The following is a 21,328-nucleotide window of genomic DNA, read 5'->3' as shown; positions in this document are numbered from 1 at the left end:
TTTGTTTTTCTCTCCTTCACCACGTAAGGCATACTAAAGTATTTCATTTTTCATATTATATTATGGAAATTGATATGTTTTGTTCAACATTGATTTATTTGCATTATTCAGTATCATTTTTTATATTAAGTTTTGTTTCATTAGTTTCCTGAAATAAACAACTTTGTAATAGGAAATAATTATACATTTTTATTAGAATTATCTTACTTGATTCAATTGTGATGGCGAAATGTTTGCCATAAATGTGAGGAAACTATGATTGGTTTCATTCTTGTTAATAATTTGCAAATATCTTGCTCTTGCTTTTAAAACTTCCTCGAGTTGTTTTTTATATTTTCTTGCTAATTCTAAAGCTCTAGAAACATAAACAAATAATATAAATTAGTCAATAAATTACTTAATATAAATTACTTAGTAAATTTAAAAAAGCAATACGAGTAAGTAATATTTAACATCTAATAGATAATTTGATTTTGTTTTATTCAATTCATTAAGTCTTTTATTTTTATAATATACAGGATTTGATAATAGATAAATTACCTTTTGTGAATAGAGCGGATTAAATTCAACAGACCAATTCTTTACTATTTTAAGATTTGCGTACTTATTTAATAAAAAATTAATTAAGAAAAGTGTAAAGATTTTCGTAAAGCAAAATCGTGAAAAATTCGATTTTTTATTTTTTACATTTTCCGATAACAATCCTTTAAGAATACTTTTCTCTTTGTGTTTTTTAAATTCGCAAAATTGAGCTCAAAAGAACCAAAAATATGAAGCTGTGCATTTAACTAACAATGTGTTTGCACGCAGATAGCGACTCGTTTTTGTGTCGTTATTACTTTTTCTCGTATCGAGCTTCCTTTGTTATTCAAATCTGAAAAAGCTACAATAAAAATTAATCTGGAGATGCCATTTTATAGCGTGAGCGATTTTTGAGTTTTATAAGCATCAATTTTATAATCAAAATTATCTTTCTAAGTTTTAACTGAGTTTTTCTCGAAACACTTTTTGTCAGTTTTGTCACGATAACTCGTGGCAAATGTTTATTGTTAAATTTCCAGCTATAAAATAATTAAAATTTTTGAAAATTATTCTACCTTTTGCAAAGTTATATTTGTAGTAAAAATTGTAGTTTTTTCATGTGATTTGACTAACTCTTTGTATTAAAAAATATATCTAATAAAATTTAAATTGGGTTTTGTGAAACAATTGTAGAATTTATTATTGAAAATTAATTATTGAATTGCATATTTTATGATTATAACTTGTTTAACTTTTTAATATACCTATTCCAATTATAAATTTGAATGTTGACATGTATAGCCTCTTTAATCAGACCATTTTGTAATAGTACACCTTCGGCCATTGACAGATCTCCTGCTAGTAACGCTATTTCTGCATGTCTTTCCGTCGCAGAAGACAAATTCTGCAAATATTAAATTATTTAAGACACTCAACAATTTTAATAAATAAATAAATAATATATAATAATAATTTAATTACCTTAATATATTTAATATAATCTACTTTATCAAATCTACAAATAGCAGCATAAGCTTCTTCAGCAGCATGCAGTTCTCTATTATCAGTTGCCATGACAGCCATACAAGACCATAGTACCTCATTCTGACAACAATATATAGTATGTTATATATTGAAATTTTTTTATTTAAAGTAGATAATAAAATTAGTACAAGAGTAAAATAAGTGAACCAACAATGATAGGATCTTTGGCTATATAGATTTTGTTAAATATTTAATATATTAAATATACTATATCACTTTCACTAATACACCATAAAACAAACTCTGATTATTATGTAATAGTTTTCGAGAAATTGTTGTTTAAAGTTTTTCATATGCTTTATTTAGTTTGAAAAGGTGAGTCAGTAAAGGTCCGTCTACAATGGAACTGGCAGTAGGCAGTAAAGTAGTAGGACGCATACAGTATCGTAATTTCTACAATGTCTATCCAAAATAATAGTGACAGCAACAAGATATTTCGCGAACTTTAGGTATATGCAAAAACGCGTCGAATGAGCCTAATTTAATCGGTTTTCGTATGAAAAGTGTAAATATATAGATATAATTTACACTTCTCATACGAAAACCGATTAAATTAGGCTCATTCGAGAGGATCCAAGAAGAATTGGACTGCCTTTTTTATTTTGACTGTGTTTTTTGTCTTTTTTCTGCAAGATGCGGCATATGCCGTAGGCCATAAACAGTAGCGAAATGAAAATAATTCATTTCGCTTACGGCTATTGCTACGACCTTCTAAACTAAAAGTAAGTTACAATCTATTGTTACGTCCTAAAACTTCTCATTGTAGACGGTAAAATGATCTAGCAGATAAGGCGAGCAGGTAGAATACTAAACGTCGCGCGTTTGATCCTAAAATTCTTCCTTAATATGACATCATGACATATCTAGTTTTATTTTTTGTGATATATTGTGCCAACATAATACCTGAAATCTGTTTTTTATGTAGTTTTTTAAATTTTTGTTGCATTTATTTTAATATATCACGACGCAGTATCTGCTCAATTTTTACTTTATTTCTGTTAACGTTAGCTAAAACGGTAAACCATGTTCAATTGCTATCTAATTTTTATCAGGATAATATAGATATAATAAATTTTCAATTCGTGCAAGTTTAGCTATCTGGCTAAAAAATATTATATTTGAATTTTTTATTTATCTTACTATTGTGAAATGCTTTTCAAGTCAACTTTTATTAAAAACTTTTTCCTTATAATTTTCATATTTGCTTCGAAAAAAATATCGATTTTTTTCACCTTCTAAGATTCGTTATTATAATATATGATTAATCAAAAAATTAACTATAACTAAATAAAAAATTAATTAATACATAACACCTTTATAAGCTCTTGATTAAATAAATTAAAGATTACGTGTATACATATATATGATCTTTATATGTATAACGATAAGTTTATAAACAAGTATGTATTTTTAAGTTAATCTAAATTGTTTATTACTGTAAATTGTGAAAATGGACCTAAATGTGCAAAAGGATACGTATAAAAGAATGCGTGTCTCTTATTTAGAGTATAATGTATTAAAAATTCATTTATATCGGAGAAGAACATTTCCTTGTGTTTCTTTGTCAGTATTACAAAAAATTAATAAAATTCTAATTATTTATCTGAAATTGTTCGCATGTCTTATAATGATATAAATTATAATCCGAACAATATTTGAAATATATGCTAAAATCTAGAAAGAACTTCAAGATTTAGCAATTTATATACCTAAGGATTAATCTGAATTGGTTAATTGTAATATTACATTAAAAAAATTATTTTTTATTAATTAAACTTGTGGCTATATAAATTCATAAAATTTTATCAATAATCTTAAAAAATTAATTATTTTCGAAAAGTAATTCTACCATTATTTGTCCTAGATTAGTTCTCTAAATCATACAATTTTTATCTGAAACATTTTTCTTAAAAATGCTTTTCAAGCTAGTGGCTATATAAAATAGCTAATTAAAATAAAACATGCGATGCGCACACACACACACACACACACACACACACACACACACACACACACACACACACACACACACATGCACGCACGCGCGTGCGCATACTTACACATATATACACAAGTATTATTTGCAGCATATAAATATATTAAATATTAAACATCATGCTGTTAAGTATTACCTGAGCTATACGACAAAGAGACAGCGCTTCTTTCAACTTTTTATTCGATATGTGTTCATAAAAACTTATGAAAAGATTGTAAAAAGATGAAGCTACAATAGCACCATCTCCACGTCTCACCATAACCATACCATTACGAACACTCACAATGTTAGGTTGTTTTCCAAATTCACTGTACAAATATGTTTGAATAAATTATTAAAACAAAATTATTTAATACACTTAAAAATAAATATGATAAGAAACTAAATTACATAAAAAATAAATATTTATATTTTATACATAATTTAATGGTTCAGAGACATGTTATTAAAATTAATGTTCTTGATGTTTTTAATGTAACAATTATATAAATTTAATATTATATATTATTTTGAGAAACTCATGAGTGATACCTGCTTTCTTTATCAAGTCTTGTTCGTCGTATTGCTTTGCGATCACTATAATGAACACAATTAGGACACAGCCATACTGATAGATTCGCATCCAACATTGCAGCTAATATATTTGCGTCAGTTGCCCATGCAATATTTTGTGCCATTGCAGCTAAAACATATATACATATATATATATATATATATATATATATATATAATAAAACATTAATACATTTATAAAAATATCAATGAGAGTTCTGTATAGTAGAGATGTGTCGATGTCAATAGTGAATTTTGCAAATAATCGGATATTGGATAATTCGGCATTTATTATTACTGAATAACTGGATAACTGGATATTAACCGGCTTTTAAATAAAAAAATTAAAAAAATAAAAATTTAATTATTTTTTACAATAAGAAAAGATTGTAAATTAGAGATTAAGATTCAATTAATTTGAATAAGGATTGGAATTTTAAGGATTAAGATTAAAATCTAATTGATCAAATTATAATCTCTATTTCACTATTCTTAATCTCCAATAAATATTTCGAGTTAAACGCAAAAGTAATCAATCTAATTTTTTATATCAATTACTATAAATGTATTGTATAATAAATGCTAATTTATTATAAAAAAATTTTAGTAATTAATTATTAAATAGCTTTATAACATTTTCTTATTATTTCTTAGAATTTTCTATTGTTAAAACTAATAAATTTAATAAAATTATATTTAATAAGTTTTATTAAAAATCAATGATGTTTATATTATAAATTTGAATGCAGAAAAATGTCTTACGAGTCATAATAGTTCACTAAAACTAAATGTGCTATAAGAAAATGCTACGAAAAAATATTTAATACGGTGTTTCAAATTTAAATCATGCCAATTTTTAATTAACTGAAATATAAAGTATATAGAAAAAAAAGAAGAAAAGGGGGGAATACAAAAAAAGAAAGGAAAAAGCAGAGAAAAAAATATCCTGTAAAACACGTGCAGTAGTATGTTAGTAGATTGGCTATATTTTCTGAAAAGTTGATAGCAAATTGGCATCTGTTATTTCAACAATGTGCTTACAATTTGCCAGCATGTAAAATCTAGCTGAGATAGATAAATAATTAGCAAATACTGTAATATGTATATGTATTGCACCTAAGCTGATAGAAGCAGAATTTTCAAATTCTATGCATGACAGCCAAAATTTTAGCTGATACAAAAATTAGCGACACATTTTGGTTGTAACATCAAGAAATCTGTCTATATCAGCAAAAAAATTTTTTAGTAGGTTAATAGCAAACACTTAGCATAATCTGCTTTTGACGGACTTGGTTATCTGGGCAATCATTTCTTCTTATTTTTAATAAATGTAATAATAAATGTTATTGTTTTTTAATACAAATTAATTATAAAGTACTATAATGTTATATATATTATATATAATAGCATTGCTATTAAATTTTTATAGCATATTTTTAACAGTATTAATAGTTATCAAATGTTAAGAATATAGTATCGTACCTTGTCTTAAAATAAAATTAGTATTTAGAATATAATATATTTAGAGTATTCTCTTTCTCTCTCTCTCTCTCCCTCCCTCCCTCTCTCTCTCTCTCTCTCTCTCTCTCTCTCTCTCTCCCCCCCCTCTCTCTCTCTTTCTCTGTCTCAAAATTCTAGAGCTTTTTCTAACATTGGGAATATGTAATATTGTATTACATATATATTTCCGCGCGCGCGCACATACACATACAGAGGGAGAGGGAGAGAGAAAGAGAGAAAATTTACAAAATTCATAAACCTATTTATATTTTCATAATATTAATTTTATCGTTTAATAAATAAGAAGCATCCAGTTTTTACAGTATTGAACTATAATAAATATATTGAAGATATTGCAATTACATTACTTCCCAATATTACACCAATATTTGTGCTACAAGGGATATTTAATAATCAAACATCTATAATATATATTACATACCTATTTTGCATATTCTTCCGAAACCTGTAATCCTTATTGCAACTAAAAATAAATCTTTATTGGCATCTATTAATGCCAATTGTCGATTTTTTATGTCACCAATATAATTTAAAGCCGCTTGTGTTACGTTATGCAGATGTAGATATGATTGACTTTCTACTATCGGCTTGTTATAAGGTATTTCTAAGATATGAAGCACTAAAAAATATATAGAAGAATATGATAAAATATTAAAATTTTCCAAGGTAGTAATGTTGCAGTAAACATAGTGCTGCATAATGTATGCAGGGTTGGGTAGTAACTATAGTAAAAAAGTTGAAAGTTAATAATAAAGTTAAAAAGTTAATAACTTTTAACTTAATTTAATTAATTTTAAATGACTTAATTTTTTACTTTACCTAGTTATTTTTGAAACATAAACTTTGACTTATTAACTTTTTTCATAAATTAAAAATTTTATCTGTTAAAAAAAAATAAAACACATTCCTGCATAAAAATAATATTTTTTGTTATTTCATATAAACTTAATTTACAAATAAAATATTAAATATATTTGATGATTGATATTATAACTGTTGGTAATATAACTTAAATAACTTATTATATAGATTTTTAATTTAATATAAATAATGCTTCTCAAAATTACTTTAATTTGACTTAATTTATTAACGTTACTTTAACTGAGTTAATTTTTTGTTCATGTAACTTTTAACTTAACTAAATTAATTTTATAATCCATTAACTTTAACTTAATTTAGTTTTAAAAAATATATTAACTTACCCAACCCTGATCGTATGTATTGTGAATTATGTTTAATCAATAAAATAAACAGTTGAGAATTCTCTTAATGTGCATCTTGTACATTTATACAGCATTTTATACATTTATCTTGCGTTTATCTTACGTTTTTCATTGTTTTGATTCCTTATAACTAAAGTATCAGCACATAATGATATGCAAGCAGGATAAAGTGGTTCTGAAGAAAAACCTTTCCATCTTGGACTACCTAATAAACGGCCTTGGTAACTATATAATGATACAGTATTCCATTCCACAATTAAGAAATGCCTAGAACAGAAATTATATTTATACAATTATATCATTGCAAATATGTAGATAATATTATTATGTATACAAAAAAATATTACCAATTTGTAAATTTTGATATTAATTTAAAATCTAATCTTACTGGAACAATACAGTAAAATTTACTGGACTCTTCCATACAATTAACCAAACGTGTTTCTCAATGTATAAGCCTAGAGTTTTACTAGCTTCTGTTTAAAAGTATAAAGCACAACAACGAGTAATCATTCGACTTTGACAAAGAAACATCGAACACATTGATTAAACTTTTAAAAACCACCCAATTTACACAGTTTTTAGTGAAAATGTTTTAAATGACTTTTTAAATTATTATTTTTGAATAGATTTTTAGCGATGAGAAAAATAAAGGCATGAAATGTTTAAATTTAAAAAATTTTTCAATTTTTCAAGTATTCTCATTCTTCTGTTTTCGAAGCAAAGCTAGGTCTATGATTATACGATTCCATATGGGTTTCGACTTTCCACGTAAAACGAAGTCTATCCTACAACTCCAATGTTTGCAGCTTGAGACGAAGTCCATAATTGTTTTATTACACTTAGATTTTGGACTTTCAATGCGAAGCGACTTTTACTCCTACCCTTTAAATCACTGCAGATATGTTTAGTTAAATATTTAACTAAATAAAATATATCAGAAAATGTAAAATGTATAACTAAAAAGTATTTTTTCATGATATATAATTTTATTTAAACATTTTATGCTTTATTTTTTTATCGCTAAAAATCTATTTAAAAATATTCATTTTAAGGACATTAAAATATTTTCATCAAAAACTATTGAATAATTTTTTGAAGTTTATCCTTTAGAGTAATTAAGTTCCTAAAAAGTTCAAAATTTCTGTCCGAAGAACATGTTACAAAAATAGAAATGTAGAAATTTCAATTTAAATTTTCTTTCACTCTGCAATGGCATCCAATATTAAATTAAAATAATCACTAAATTTTCTGACGCAAAATTATGTTTGTCTCAAAAATTTTTCTCTGAATTATATTTTCTTCAAGATATTCAAGATTTCTAGAATTTTCTGTATTTTATATATTTAGAAATGTTTGCTATATCATCTCTATATCGAAACATTATTTTATTTAGAGATAGATAAAAGTGTTTTATTTAGGATTGGCTGTTTCAGTTCCGGATAAATTATGTAGTAAATTGTTTAATACATAAATATTTATATCTATCCATCCATTATATGTCTACGTGTGGAATAAACAACCTTTAATAATTTTATTTCAAATGTAATGAAAAAAGATAGTAATAAATAAAAATTTCACTAAGGATAAAAATAAATCTTTGATTAGTCAAGAGAGCTTACTATGCATAACATATATACATGCATGAATAATTATATCGATATATTATTTTGAACATATTTAATAACTTACTTTTCTGCAAGGAGAACAGTAGAGATGATACTCCTTTTTAAATTAAATATCGCTGGTGTATTCCAATTTGTCACAGAATATACATGGCATTGAGCAGGTGTGATGACAACTAAATGACCAAAATCAAATTCGAGGTGTACAACACGATCAGAAATTTCTAATACTTCACGAGCTTCGTCGCCGACTTCTCGTATCTCGATTACTTTTTTCCTTGTCAATGTGGCTTCATAATTATCCCATTCTAATCTCCTATTTAATTATAAAAATATATAAATATATTTTTTAAATCCACTACTTTTGTAGCGGGAGTCATCTACTTGAGAGTGGCGGGAAATAAATTTAACATCTAATAAATTTTTATTATAATTTTTCCACTATTCTCAGTACTATTATATATGAAACATAAAGATGAGGAGGTCGTTATTAATCTACAATCTTGTTTAATAAAATTTTTTTTTGTGAATTTTTATCTCTAGTTCACATGTACTGCGCACTGCATATTCGATTTTGAAACACAATCAAGTTGTTTCCGAGAGATATTTCGATCGAATATGCAATGCGCAGTTCGAATTAGAGATTATAAAAATTCATACAAAAATTTTTACAGACTGATTCGCTATAGACTGATATTGATACTCTCATTTTGGACGTAACATTTTCATCGATCTAATTTTATTATTGATAATCTGTTAAACTAAAAATATATTTCTATATTTTATATTTATATATTTTAAATATATAAAATATTATATATTTTATATATTTATATATTTAGTTAAATTAAAAATATATTTATTTTTTCAGCAATTAATTACATTATGATTTACCTATCTATAACGTGTCCAGTTAAAAGTTTTCCATTACTACATGCCATAGCCACTTGCGTACTATCGCTGGACCAAGCTATACTGTAAATGCTTCCAGTGTTTACTTTTTCCATGGAATGTGACCACTAAAATATGAAAAAAGTATTCATAAAAATTTATGAGAGAAGAGACATTTACGAAAATACACTAGCGCAAAAAAACGAGACAAAAATTTTGACCGAATTTTTAGGCAATCTTTAAAGTGATGCAATTTTGCGAAAAACTATTCAAATTACATGCAGTTTTTTGTTTAATTAAAGGACAAAGACTCTACTTTAAGAATCCCTAGGCGAAAGTTTGATTGGTTAAGTGTGAACCTTTTGTATTGCATGAAAATCAAACATGTTTTTTTCAATTAAAAAAAGTCAATGTTTGTTATCATTTTTCACAAGTTTTTCGTTAAAATCTTGTTAATATTAATTCAGATTTTTAAAGTTTATTCTTTTCTAAGCAATTTAAAAAAACATGTCGATACAATGTTTTTTGTTGATTGCACACGAGTTTGAAATTTGCACTACATTTTAGGGTATTTTAGCGAATAAATACGGTATTTTTTTAATATCATGAATTTTGAGTATTAATATGATATTGCACATTGATTTTATTCGTGTTTAACTCAATCATACCGCCGTCATCAGAGTAACCCGATGTACACCACGTGGAGATTGATGGTTGGATTTTGCACATCATGTGGCTCTCAAATTCATCGGTGGAAATTTGCACTTTCTAATCTGAACATAACGGATAGCTGACGCGCCAATTTTACTGAAGTCAACAGAAAGTTCAGCTTTTTAGCAGCTTGCTCAGATCACACATAAATATACACATACTCATACATAAAAAATAAAAATTCGAATTTTATTTAAAAAATCGGAAAAAAAACTTTTTCGTATGATGTGTAAAATTTGATCGTCAACTTCCACGTGGTGCACATCGGGTCTGATGACGGCAGTATGATTGAGTTAAACACGAATAAAATCAATGTGCAATATCATATTGATACTCAAAATTCATGATATTAAAAAAATATTGTATTTATTTGCTAAAATACCCTAAAATGCAGTGTAAATTTCAAACTCGTGTGCAATCAACAAAAAACATCGTATCGACATGTTTTTTTTAATTGCTTAGAAAAGAATGAACTTTAAGAATCTGGATTAATATTTATAGCTAGATTTTAACAAGAAACTTGTAAAAAATGATAACAAACTTTTACTTTTTTCAATAAAAAAAACCATGTTTGGTTTTCATTCGATACAAAAGGTTCACATTTAACAAATCAAACTTTCGCCTAGGGATTCTCAAAGTAGAGTCTTTGTCCTTTAATTTAAATTAAAAAGTACGTGTAATTTGGATAATTTTTCGCAAAGTTGCATTACTTTGAAGATATATATAATTCATTTTATCATCATAAGAGACTTTCAGATAAATGTCGTCACCTACTATATAAAACAGTTATGTCAACATTTCGTAAATGTTGCAGTTTGCATCATCAGGGCTAGGACTACTATCAGAGTTTTTTAATTCAAATTAGTTATTTTAATTTTATTTTTTAAGCTGAATAATTTGATAAAATAATGTAAAATGTTAAATACTTTTCTAATAAATTAATTGTTTAAATAAATATTATTACTATTTTTGTTTTGTAATTAATGAAAATAATTAGTAATAGATTATTAAAGTTTTTTTATTTACATCAAAAATGCATTTTACATTGCGCCTTTTCGCGTGACATTGAAAAATTACATATTTTTATGTTGGCAAACAAATATAAATTTTGAAAAGAATAAAACCACTGATGATAGACTCTTTAAGTCATCAATTTTTCAGTTTTCTTTTGATCCTTTTAAATTTTATTTTATCTTTTAATACAGGCATGTAAAAAATTTTTTTTTTTATTTTTAATTTAATTTTTTAAAAAAATCTTTTTAAAATATCTACATTTTTTAACCACCACTAACATATTTTGAATTTTTTAAAGTAAAAGAACCACTTATATTTATTAAATTTAGCCCGAGATATAGGTCGACAAAGTTTTGTAGATTACATTAACCCAAGTGTGCAGTGATCTGGAGAAAAAAATAGCATATAAACAAAAGATTAAGTTGCTGTCAATATTGAAGAAATCGGTTTCCGATTTTGCCTACTAAACTGACGACTTTTATTGCTATTAACAGTTGTGAACAACTATAGCTATATCGTTAAGGAGGTGTTTTTGGGCGAAGGGGTAGAGATACGACTCCGAGAGCTTGACCATTCAAAAGCACTTAAAAAGCACCTAATTATGGAACCCTTTCGATTTTTTTAGGGCTCTTCTTTTAGTGATATTAGTTGGGTGCGCTGCTAGCTTACGTCAAGCTGGCAGTACAACGCATAATTTTAATTTCCGGAAAAACGGGAAGAGCACCTAATTTTTTAATGGAACACCTAAATAGCACCTAAAAAGCACCTAATTCTCATGCTATTGTTTTTCATTTTCGACGACCTTGTTCTTCCAGCTTGATAGACGTGTCGTAAAGAATAAATCAATCATAGTTTAATATGAAGAAGAATCAGATATAATTGAGCTTAACGCTTACTACACCTATTACAGATTTAATAGTTAAGATCGCCTGTTTTAGTCTGTAGCGGATTTTGGTCCTGAATATAATTTTTCTATTAATTTGATATTCTTAACTCATGCAAACTGTGCTTCAATTTTATCAGTCTTGAAACAGTAATTAGCTAGATATCAATACTCAGAAGTTTGATTAAAATTCCCCTTTTTCCGCCAAAAAACCGTAAATATAAATTTGTTACGAAAAATAATACTGCAGCCAGGGAGGGGGGATTTAAATCTGGATCTCATTATTCCGTATGAACGTCTTCCTTAGGACCATGGTATTATTCTTCACAATAACCAATATATTTTAAAATAATGTTTATTTTTAGGCTACATGTACATACAAGTTAAATGTTAGATAAATGATAAACATAAAAATAAGATTGCCTATTTTGTAGCGGATCTTGATGCTGAATAATAATTTTTCTTTGAATTTGATATCTTTAGTCTGCGCGCTGATATTTTTATTAGTTTTAAAACATTAATTAGATATTAATGTATAATAGAAGCATCTATAAGATTCGTCTTTTTCCCGAAAAATATATTTAAAATTAAATATCTTTTCAATCATTAATATAATAAACTTATATGGCTTTCGATATTTAACATTAATATGTAATTTGTATTTACAAAAGTTTCAGAAACATCATGTATTTTAAATGTTACATTCCTATGTTATGTTTTTTAGATATATTAAAAACATTTCAGTATATACTGTTAAAACTTTTGAAACTTTGAAATGTTTTTAAAACTATTTAATTTTCTGTTTAATTTTGTGCTGTGTGAGTGATAATTATGTGTACATGTGGTTGTATATTATAAAATTAATCTTACCCCATTTTTATCACAAAGCTTGATTGTATTGAAAGACCCAACAGCAAAATAACTGCCAGAAGAATGACACCAGCTAATTGCTGTCACAGGATGATCACCCACATTACTGCTATATAATTGATGACCAGTAGCATCCCATACCTACATTAAAAATATTTTTTAACATAAAATACAGATTACAAACAAATTAATTTTTTATTCTAAATATGTAATACAATCGAAAGAAGAAATTATTTCATAAATTATGCTCATGAAATTAATATATAATAATTTTGAATTAAATGGAAAATTTATTTTTTTTTAATTGAAAGACGATATTTTAAAACTAATGTTAAATCTTAAATCCCGATTTTTTTTTAAACCACCATTTCAGGAGTTCTTTATTTCATCAGCGATAATACTATATGTAGTAATAAAGTTCTAGAAATAAATCGATTATCCGATTGGTTTATCTGAGCTGTTTTAATTTTAATAAGAATAGAGGATTTTAAAAGAATAGCGAGAATATAAAATCTGAAAGCTTACATATTAAAAATTATAACAAATTATCTTGATTGTGAGATTATCGACTGCCTCTGTTCGTGACGGAGAGTACTTTATTCTACTACCTAGCACTCGTTCATCAATAATTAAGAGTTACATACCTTATACTTACAGTCTTCACCACCTGAAACTATAAGCCCATTTGTTGGATTCCAGCAAGCAACTAGAATGAGATTATCATGTGCATGCCACTGAAATTAAATTATATTATTTATTATAAATTTTTTAAGTAAAAATAAAACAATATCTCAACATTATTATGTGTAAATCTCAATATTATCATGTGTGTGTGTCAATAACAAAATCACTTATTAGTAAAATTATTTCAACGCAAATCAGATTTGAGTTCTAAAAAGCTATTAAGGACTAAAATAATACTAATGGATAACTCGGATTGTAAAATGGGTAGCTGAAAAATAATATATTTTCATAGTTTTAAAATAAAAGAACAAAAATTTAGACTACCTTGTCGAAAACTATCGATCTATCAGCTTATTATTCATCTTCTTTAAATTATTGACGAAAATAATTACGGACTAACTTGACTAATAAACTCTTCTGACTTCTACTGGTCAAACAAGTGGAGTTTTTAAGAAATACAACTACAAGCCAATGAATCACCTCCAAGTCATATACATATTAATCGAAAAGGTGACAAAATGTAATATCCATTTGACCTTTGTCGATTATTAAAATCTAGCAAACGTAGATTATAATTGTTATACAGAACTCCCTATTCTGCCTGGCTATGTTTCAAAATAGTAATTTCCTCCCTACTTTCTTCACTTTCTCTTTGCTCTCTCCCTCATACTCTTGTTGGTTTATGCAAAATTTCTTTTAATCTTCCCTCTTTCCTCTACCTCTTTATTCCCCTCTCCTCTTCTTCCCTTTTCCCATTTTCTAACTTCTTGAACGTCACCTTCTTATTGTTATTACCTCTCTTTAACACTAAGATTCCTTGCTTCTCCTCTACCTCTCTTTGATTTTTTTTTATTGTCTGTTTTTCTATTCCTTTCTTCCTTATCTCCTCTTCCCACACTATTGTCTGTCATAAATTCTATATTCTGCTCTTTTCCTTAGCTTTTATTCTATCCTTTTCTCCTTCTAACTTACCTTTATTTTCGTCCCTTCTTTTTCTTTAAAAGCTCCGGCAAACCAGCGCGACTTTGCGACGTGCGACGCGCGATCTAATAAGAACTCCATAAAAAAAAAACAGAGTTCTTATTGAATATCGCGCGTTGCGCAAAATCGCGCTAGTCTGCCGGAGCCTTTACATGTATGTACATGCTTTCTTACCCCGATAGAAAGATTTTGCAAACATTGTACAATAATGGCATTAAAGATTGTGCTAAGATGATTCGTCATAACACAACAGTTTTGTCAGAATATAATTCTGAAATAATATTTGTTAAATATTAGACAAACATAATTTAAAACATAAATAATTTGCAATTATTTCAGCATTTAAAATTATCACACGTAATCTTCAACATTTTCACAATATAATGTAGTAATAATGCAGCAATAATAATGTGCAATATTTACAGCATTTAATCTTCAATATTTAATTCAAAATTAATATCAAAAGGTATTATTACAACAAATTTAACAAATATCACTTATTCAACAGACATTTAATATTATAAACATTAAAAAAGGGGCACTTTGTCTGACAAATTAATTGCGTTCGTCGGAAAGTTAAGTATCTCATTGATACTAATAACGGCCCAAAACTTTTAAATTATTCCTACACTATAGTGAACAAATATTGAAATATGAAATATTACACATCCCATATCCCATCATCCCATGTTTCAATTTGTGCATCATAATTTAGGAATAATTGGGGAATAATTTAAGTCTGTCGTGCACAATTATATTTCTAAATGTTTTAAACCTGTTATGACTGAAATATTTTTCTCAATTATTGCACAATTTATTTCTGAATTTAATTTTTCAAATGTGTTGTTAAGATGATTCATCATATCGCTATTGTTATGTCAACATACTATTTCAAAATTTAATTGCGCAAACATTTATTAATGTTTTATAAAAAGTTAATGTTTCTATTTTCTCAACTATGTCCTTGTGATGACGGATTATGAATCTTTTACAATATTTTGTCATACAATTTTATAAATCTTTTCCTATCAGGGTAACTGTACTTCTTATTTCTCTCTTAACTAACATTAAACTAAATCGTCAGCCACTCACTCACACGACCTTTCATTTGCATGCTTTTTAACCAAAACCTAAACAAGATATACTAAAAAAATAAAAAACTATTGATATAAGTTATTATATACAGTGCTAAATATAATATTATATATAAAATAAAATAACATTTAACAAACCTTATACGGTTTGGAATTAGAGTTAAATGACTGAAGAAGCAAATTTCCACCTTGGGAATACAATATCGTTGAACAATCAGGACTCCAGCTGGATGTTAATATAGGAAGATTTGCTTTTACCAATGTAGATCGAAGCATACCGTTGCGAGACCAAATCTTAATTAATCCATCTTCTCCAGCTACAATTGAGATTACATTTTTTTCAAACAATGAATTTTAAACAGTAAGATAATGATATATGTAATGATAATAATAATGATACCTGTTAATAATGCAGAACCATCGGTACTCCATCTACCTATTATAGTAGCACCTTTATGGGCCTCAATACTTTTTTCAATGCGACCATTTTTATTAACCAAGTGATATTTTCCTAGAAATATTGATATAGTATTATGTTTCATCTATGTTAATTGCTTTAAATTTTTTGTAAACTTTTCAAAAAATTTCAATTTTTCATCATCAGTTTTTAAAATATTGTTACGTGTTACATTAATTTAATTTAAAATTAATGATCTACAATTATAAGACAAATTAATGACAAAAATTAGATTTACAATTATGACACAGTAGTATATTGTACATTACACATTTTGAAATTAAATTAATGTTATAATAAATTTCTTCTGCATGCATTCCTATCTGGGGTATGTTATACAAATAATAGTATTGATCAACTTTTCCTTATGAATTAATCAGCGGTTTTGTATAGATTTTAAAATAAACCTGTATAAAATTTGAAAATATTAATTTTTATTTATATTAATGAATATGGAAAATTAAAAATTCATGTTAACGGAATAATTAAGACATTGGCTGCGTTCAGAAAATATAGTTATCAGTAAGTGATCAATGAGTGTTCAGTAATAATTGTTCGTTACTATTTTAGATATTAGTCTAAATTTAGATCAATTATATATTAGTGAATTACTCAACTATTGTGTAACTTTTTTTAATATAGCCACTGTTTCACATGATTTGAAGCGTTTCGATTGACCAATCAAAAAATGCTTCAAAATGTTTGTAGTGTAAAGTAGACCGTAATCTTAGGTGCTAATCTATTTTACGCTAATCTATTTTACGTTTTCAAAAATCACTTTTTTATTTTATAAAAAGAATAGTCGGCATAATAGTCTACTAAATAAATCATATAAAAATTGATAGAGCTATTACAATTAATAGACTGACAATATTATCCAAATCTCGCGGAAAACAACCACCCTTAATGTTTTCTATTATTGAATAAATAACTTTTCATCATTTATATAAGCAATAAAAATAGTTTTAATTAACATTTTAAATGAAGTAAAAAATATAATATACGTTATTTTATCATCTAGGAACATGTTTTTAAGTTTTAATAACGTACCATCGGCTGTAGTTATTAATAATATATCTAAAGAAGATTTCTTGTCAATACTATCAGTGTTGGGGCGTGGATGCCATTGCATATCAGTAGGGTAAAAATCATTTGGAAATTCGGTCACAATGGTGGAATGTGCAATACCACCTTCTAAATGCCAGCATATTAATAAATGATCTTCCCTGAAAGATAAATAATATATTGATTTGATTTTATTATCATGCAAATAAAATTTTACAAAAAAGTAGATAAGAAATTTAATTTATATTAAAATGTATAATTTTATCCAATACACATAATTTTATATATATTTCCCGCGAAAGGGAGCACTTTAGATGCACATTTAACAAAAAAAATATTTCAGAAAGATTGCAAAGTTTTTCAGTAAACTTTCAGCAACTTTCCTGCGATGTTTTTAATACAACATTTTGCCAGAGCAGTTTTAGAAGTGTTATAAATATATTTCGCAAATATTTTACTTTTTTGTTGAAATATTTTTGAAATATTGCTGAAAATTTTTAATGTTGAACAGTAATCTTAATCCTGTCTGTACATATATATTGATACAACAGTGACCCGCTACAAATCTTTTCTTTAAAATTCTACATACACTGGGATACATAACAGTCTCCTTTTCCTAGAAAAGAGTTTGGCATCTAAAAACAGGCTTAATATTGTCTGCATTAATTCAGCATCATCTTGAACGAGAACATTTTAAAAAACCACTTTGGGCACGCGCGATTTTACCGTATATAGAGTGAGCACTTTTTTCATACCTGTAAATTTTTATTTTTTTATTTTCTAATTTTTGTTTATATTAAAGAAATTTCAGGACATCTATACACGTGGATCTAAAGTTAGCTTTATTTCAATTTCTGTGTAGAATACATTACATGCATTATAAAATCCCAAAATACAGCTATACCCAGGTAGCAAGGTGACGTTAATACGACGTCAATAATTCGTCATTTAAGGTCGCAGACGTCATGTTAACAAATTAAGACGTAATAGTAACGTCATTTTTTGACCTATTAATTACGTCAGTCATTTATCCATCCTACAACGTATTTCCGACGTCATATTCTTGACTAATTAATAACGTCAGTTAATTGATCATTTTACGACGTATTAATAAGATTTTATTAGTGACTAATTACTGACGTTAACTATAATTCTTTGTAATAATTGACGATTTGACCTCAAATGACAAATTATTGAGGTCTAGTGGACGACACCTTGCTACCTATAACTATCATTATTTAAAGATTGGTTAATAAACAACATTATTAAAATTAATATAATATTTTATATAATTAATACTATCAATATTTTAGAATCATCCCAGGCAGCACATAATATTTATGATAAATATTTATTAATATTTATTAATATTTATTTTTTCAAAATATTATATAAATATTTTACACATATTTTATATATACGAAAAAAAAAATCTTTATTCAACATATTAAAATATAAATTAAATATTTTATATAATATTTATGATAAATAAAAGATAAAGATTTGTATAAATAATATTTTGTAAATATTTATAAATATTTCATAAATATTTTTATAATATTTATGATAAATCTTTATGATTTGTCAAATCTAAGACCACAAAAATATTTATAAAATATTTAAATAAATATTATGAATATTTTATAAATATTTTATAAATATTGCGTTTTGTCTGAGGTACAATTTAGCTTTATCAAAAGAACAGAGCAAAAACATATTTCTATAAGTTATTCCACATGTTATTTTGCATATGTAAAAATCAGGAAAAAAACTGTAAATTTATATTTATTTATAAAAATATTAGTTAACTACAAGTTTCATGTTTCTCGCATCTATTGAACTGATCTATAACAAATATGTATTCATGATCATCAAGTGTTCATGGATCATCACAAAGGGCTAAGTAGCGTACGATCTTCGAAGTCAAGCAACGTCGACGGCGGTTCAGAGTTGGATGGGTGACCGCGGAAGTTAGGCAATTCCAAACGTGACTATGGTGTGGTGGGTCGTGATGCTTGTTGAGAAACAACGTAGATTTTTTTTACATTATAATTATGTTATTTCGATATTTTCATAATGCAAGTACTGCATATATAGGACATGTACCCGAAATATTTTCTAAAACGTCAAAATAACGGCTTTTACTACCTGGGATAGTCATAAAAATGACGTTAAAATGTCGTCTTTATTAAATGTAACCTAAAAACCTATGTTTTTTCATAAAAATAACAATAAAATACCGTCAAATGTACGATACTAGCTTCTTGAAAATGACGTCAATAATATGAAAATAATGACGTATTTTTGACGTCAATCCCAATGAGAAATAGTACATCGAATCGACATCGATTCGACGTCGAAATCATCATTTCGATGTCAATTCGATGTCGAATTCATTGAGTGCGTTCGGGGAGACGCTATTAGCGCTACCAGCATCAGTCCATCTTCATTACTCATTAAAAGTGAAACAAGGATAAACTGATGCTGATAGCGCTAATAGCGTCTCCCCGAACGCACTCATTATCGTTTCTCACTGGGATATATGACGTCGTTAAGATGAAACAAATGTACGTCAGTTTTACGACATTTAGACGTCATTTTATCTCGACATTATGACGTCTGGTTCGTCATAAAATGACCAAAAAATGCCGTCAATTAGACGTCACCTTGCTACCTGGGTAACTTTAGATGGCCAGGCATTCTTATCCATGTGTATAAAAACAATAATTTCTTTGCTTTTGTCAGCTACAATTAATTATAGCTACAATTAATATATCTATATGTAATAATTTTTTTAAGTTAACAATACAAATATTTCCTGAAAAGTAAAGTATACAAAAGTTACTGGAGAAATTTTCATATACTTGCAAAACAATGAAAAGTAAAAAAAGTTAATTATAATGCAAAAGTTAATTATAATGCAAATGATCTAGTTATTTATACCAAAGATGCCTTAAAATAAAGTGTGAAAGTTAACGCTTCTGTTTTTATATTCTATTCTAATTATATTCTTTATTATCATCACACCCCCCTACCACACACACACACACACACACATCACACACACACACACACACACACACAATTATATGAAATAATTTAATTTTATTAATGTAATAAATTATCTTATTTGTGTATTGTTGTGTTTAAAGAATTATTTATATATTTAGTAAAATAAAAAAAGATTTCATAACTAATAATTTCTACTTACCCACAAGAATAAATTTCTTCTGTTGAACTCCATGCAACACAAGTGAGTAATCTTTTATGCCCATTATCTTCTTGCACAGATATTTTAAATCTCATATTGAATTTTTCCTTGACACATACACACGCACACACACACACATATACATATAAATTATATAAATACGACCATCCTTACAATATTTATTAAAAGCAAGAAAAGTACAATACTTAATTTTTGTAATAAGGTAATAGTAACAAATTTAAATTAATTTTAAAGTATATGCGTATATGTGTGTAAAGTAAACTAAATATTATTAATAAGTAATGTTTTATTGCACTAATTTTATTATTGATATAATGGAATAACGTTACAACAGAAATTATGTATGGTTACGTTGTAACTAAATACACACATTTTGTTTATATCTTAATTTCCATGGTAACAGCAATAGATGATTCCTTATCATAAGGCCCGGTTTCACCAACGCGAGTTATGCTAAAGGTGCAAATTCATGCAGCGAGAAATCGCTGGCGACTTGGGAGAAGTGGAGGAAAAGTGACGCCAGCGACAAGTATCCGTCGCTTTTCTCTCCCGGTACATATTCATGTGACGACGAATCTCGCTAACGATTTCAATGTCAGTAAAAGGTTAATAATTGCGGAGAAATAATTATTGTTTGTAATAAAAATTTGAAGGGCTGCGTTCGGAAACGTCACCCAAGTGCTCTCGGATATCATTCTATCTTTGTTTCACATAGAACGAATAACAAGGATAGAATGATACCCGAGAGCACTCGGGTGACATTTCCGAACGCAGCATAGAGTAGTAAATAAAAATGAAGGTGACAATACGTACAAACGGAGTGTATACCGCTCAGGGTACGTTCCGTTTCACGCATGATACGCATGATACATCGTTGATCCTTGTTGTTTGTCAAACGTTACACAAGGATGAACAATGCATTATGCGCATCATGCGTTGAAACGGAACGCAGCCTCAGTGTGC

General features: G+C 27.0%; 1 protein-coding gene across 4 annotated transcripts; it reads right to left on the bottom strand.

Moving 5' to 3' along the window:
* On the bottom strand, positions 1-20,519 carry LOC105832016 (intraflagellar transport protein 80 homolog). 4 transcript variants are annotated; one of them, XM_036282346.1, is made up of 16 exons: positions 20,345-20,439; positions 17,119-17,294; positions 16,012-16,122; positions 15,750-15,928; positions 13,497-13,586; positions 12,853-12,993; positions 9,378-9,502; positions 8,551-8,799; positions 6,962-7,125; positions 6,057-6,254; positions 4,094-4,244; positions 3,699-3,870; positions 1,504-1,626; positions 1,287-1,426; positions 208-355; positions 1-148 (listed from the first exon to the last, which is right to left on the bottom strand). In XM_036282346.1, exons 1-16 carry the CDS (start codon positions 20,437-20,439, stop codon positions 104-106), a joined length of 2,307 nt encoding a protein of 768 aa, XP_036138239.1. In that variant the 3' UTR covers positions 1-103. The 4 variants fall into 4 exon arrangements, with proteins under 4 accessions (XP_036138239.1, XP_036138240.1, XP_036138242.1 ...); XM_036282347.1 differs by lacking the exon at positions 1,504-1,626 and having other exon boundaries at positions 20,345-20,519; XM_036282349.1 differs by lacking the exons at positions 17,119-17,294; positions 20,345-20,439 and adding an exon at positions 16,307-16,649 and having other exon boundaries at positions 104-148.
* Positions 20,520-21,328: the final 809 nt, after the last annotated feature.

The sequence above is a fragment of the Monomorium pharaonis genome, chromosome 2 (genome assembly GCF_013373865.1).
Source record: "Monomorium pharaonis isolate MP-MQ-018 chromosome 2, ASM1337386v2, whole genome shotgun sequence".
NCBI classification, from domain to species: domain Eukaryota; kingdom Metazoa; phylum Arthropoda; class Insecta; order Hymenoptera; family Formicidae; genus Monomorium; species Monomorium pharaonis.
The sequence above is the reverse complement of the archived record's forward strand: the minus strand, read 5'-3'. Positions and strand labels throughout refer to the sequence as shown.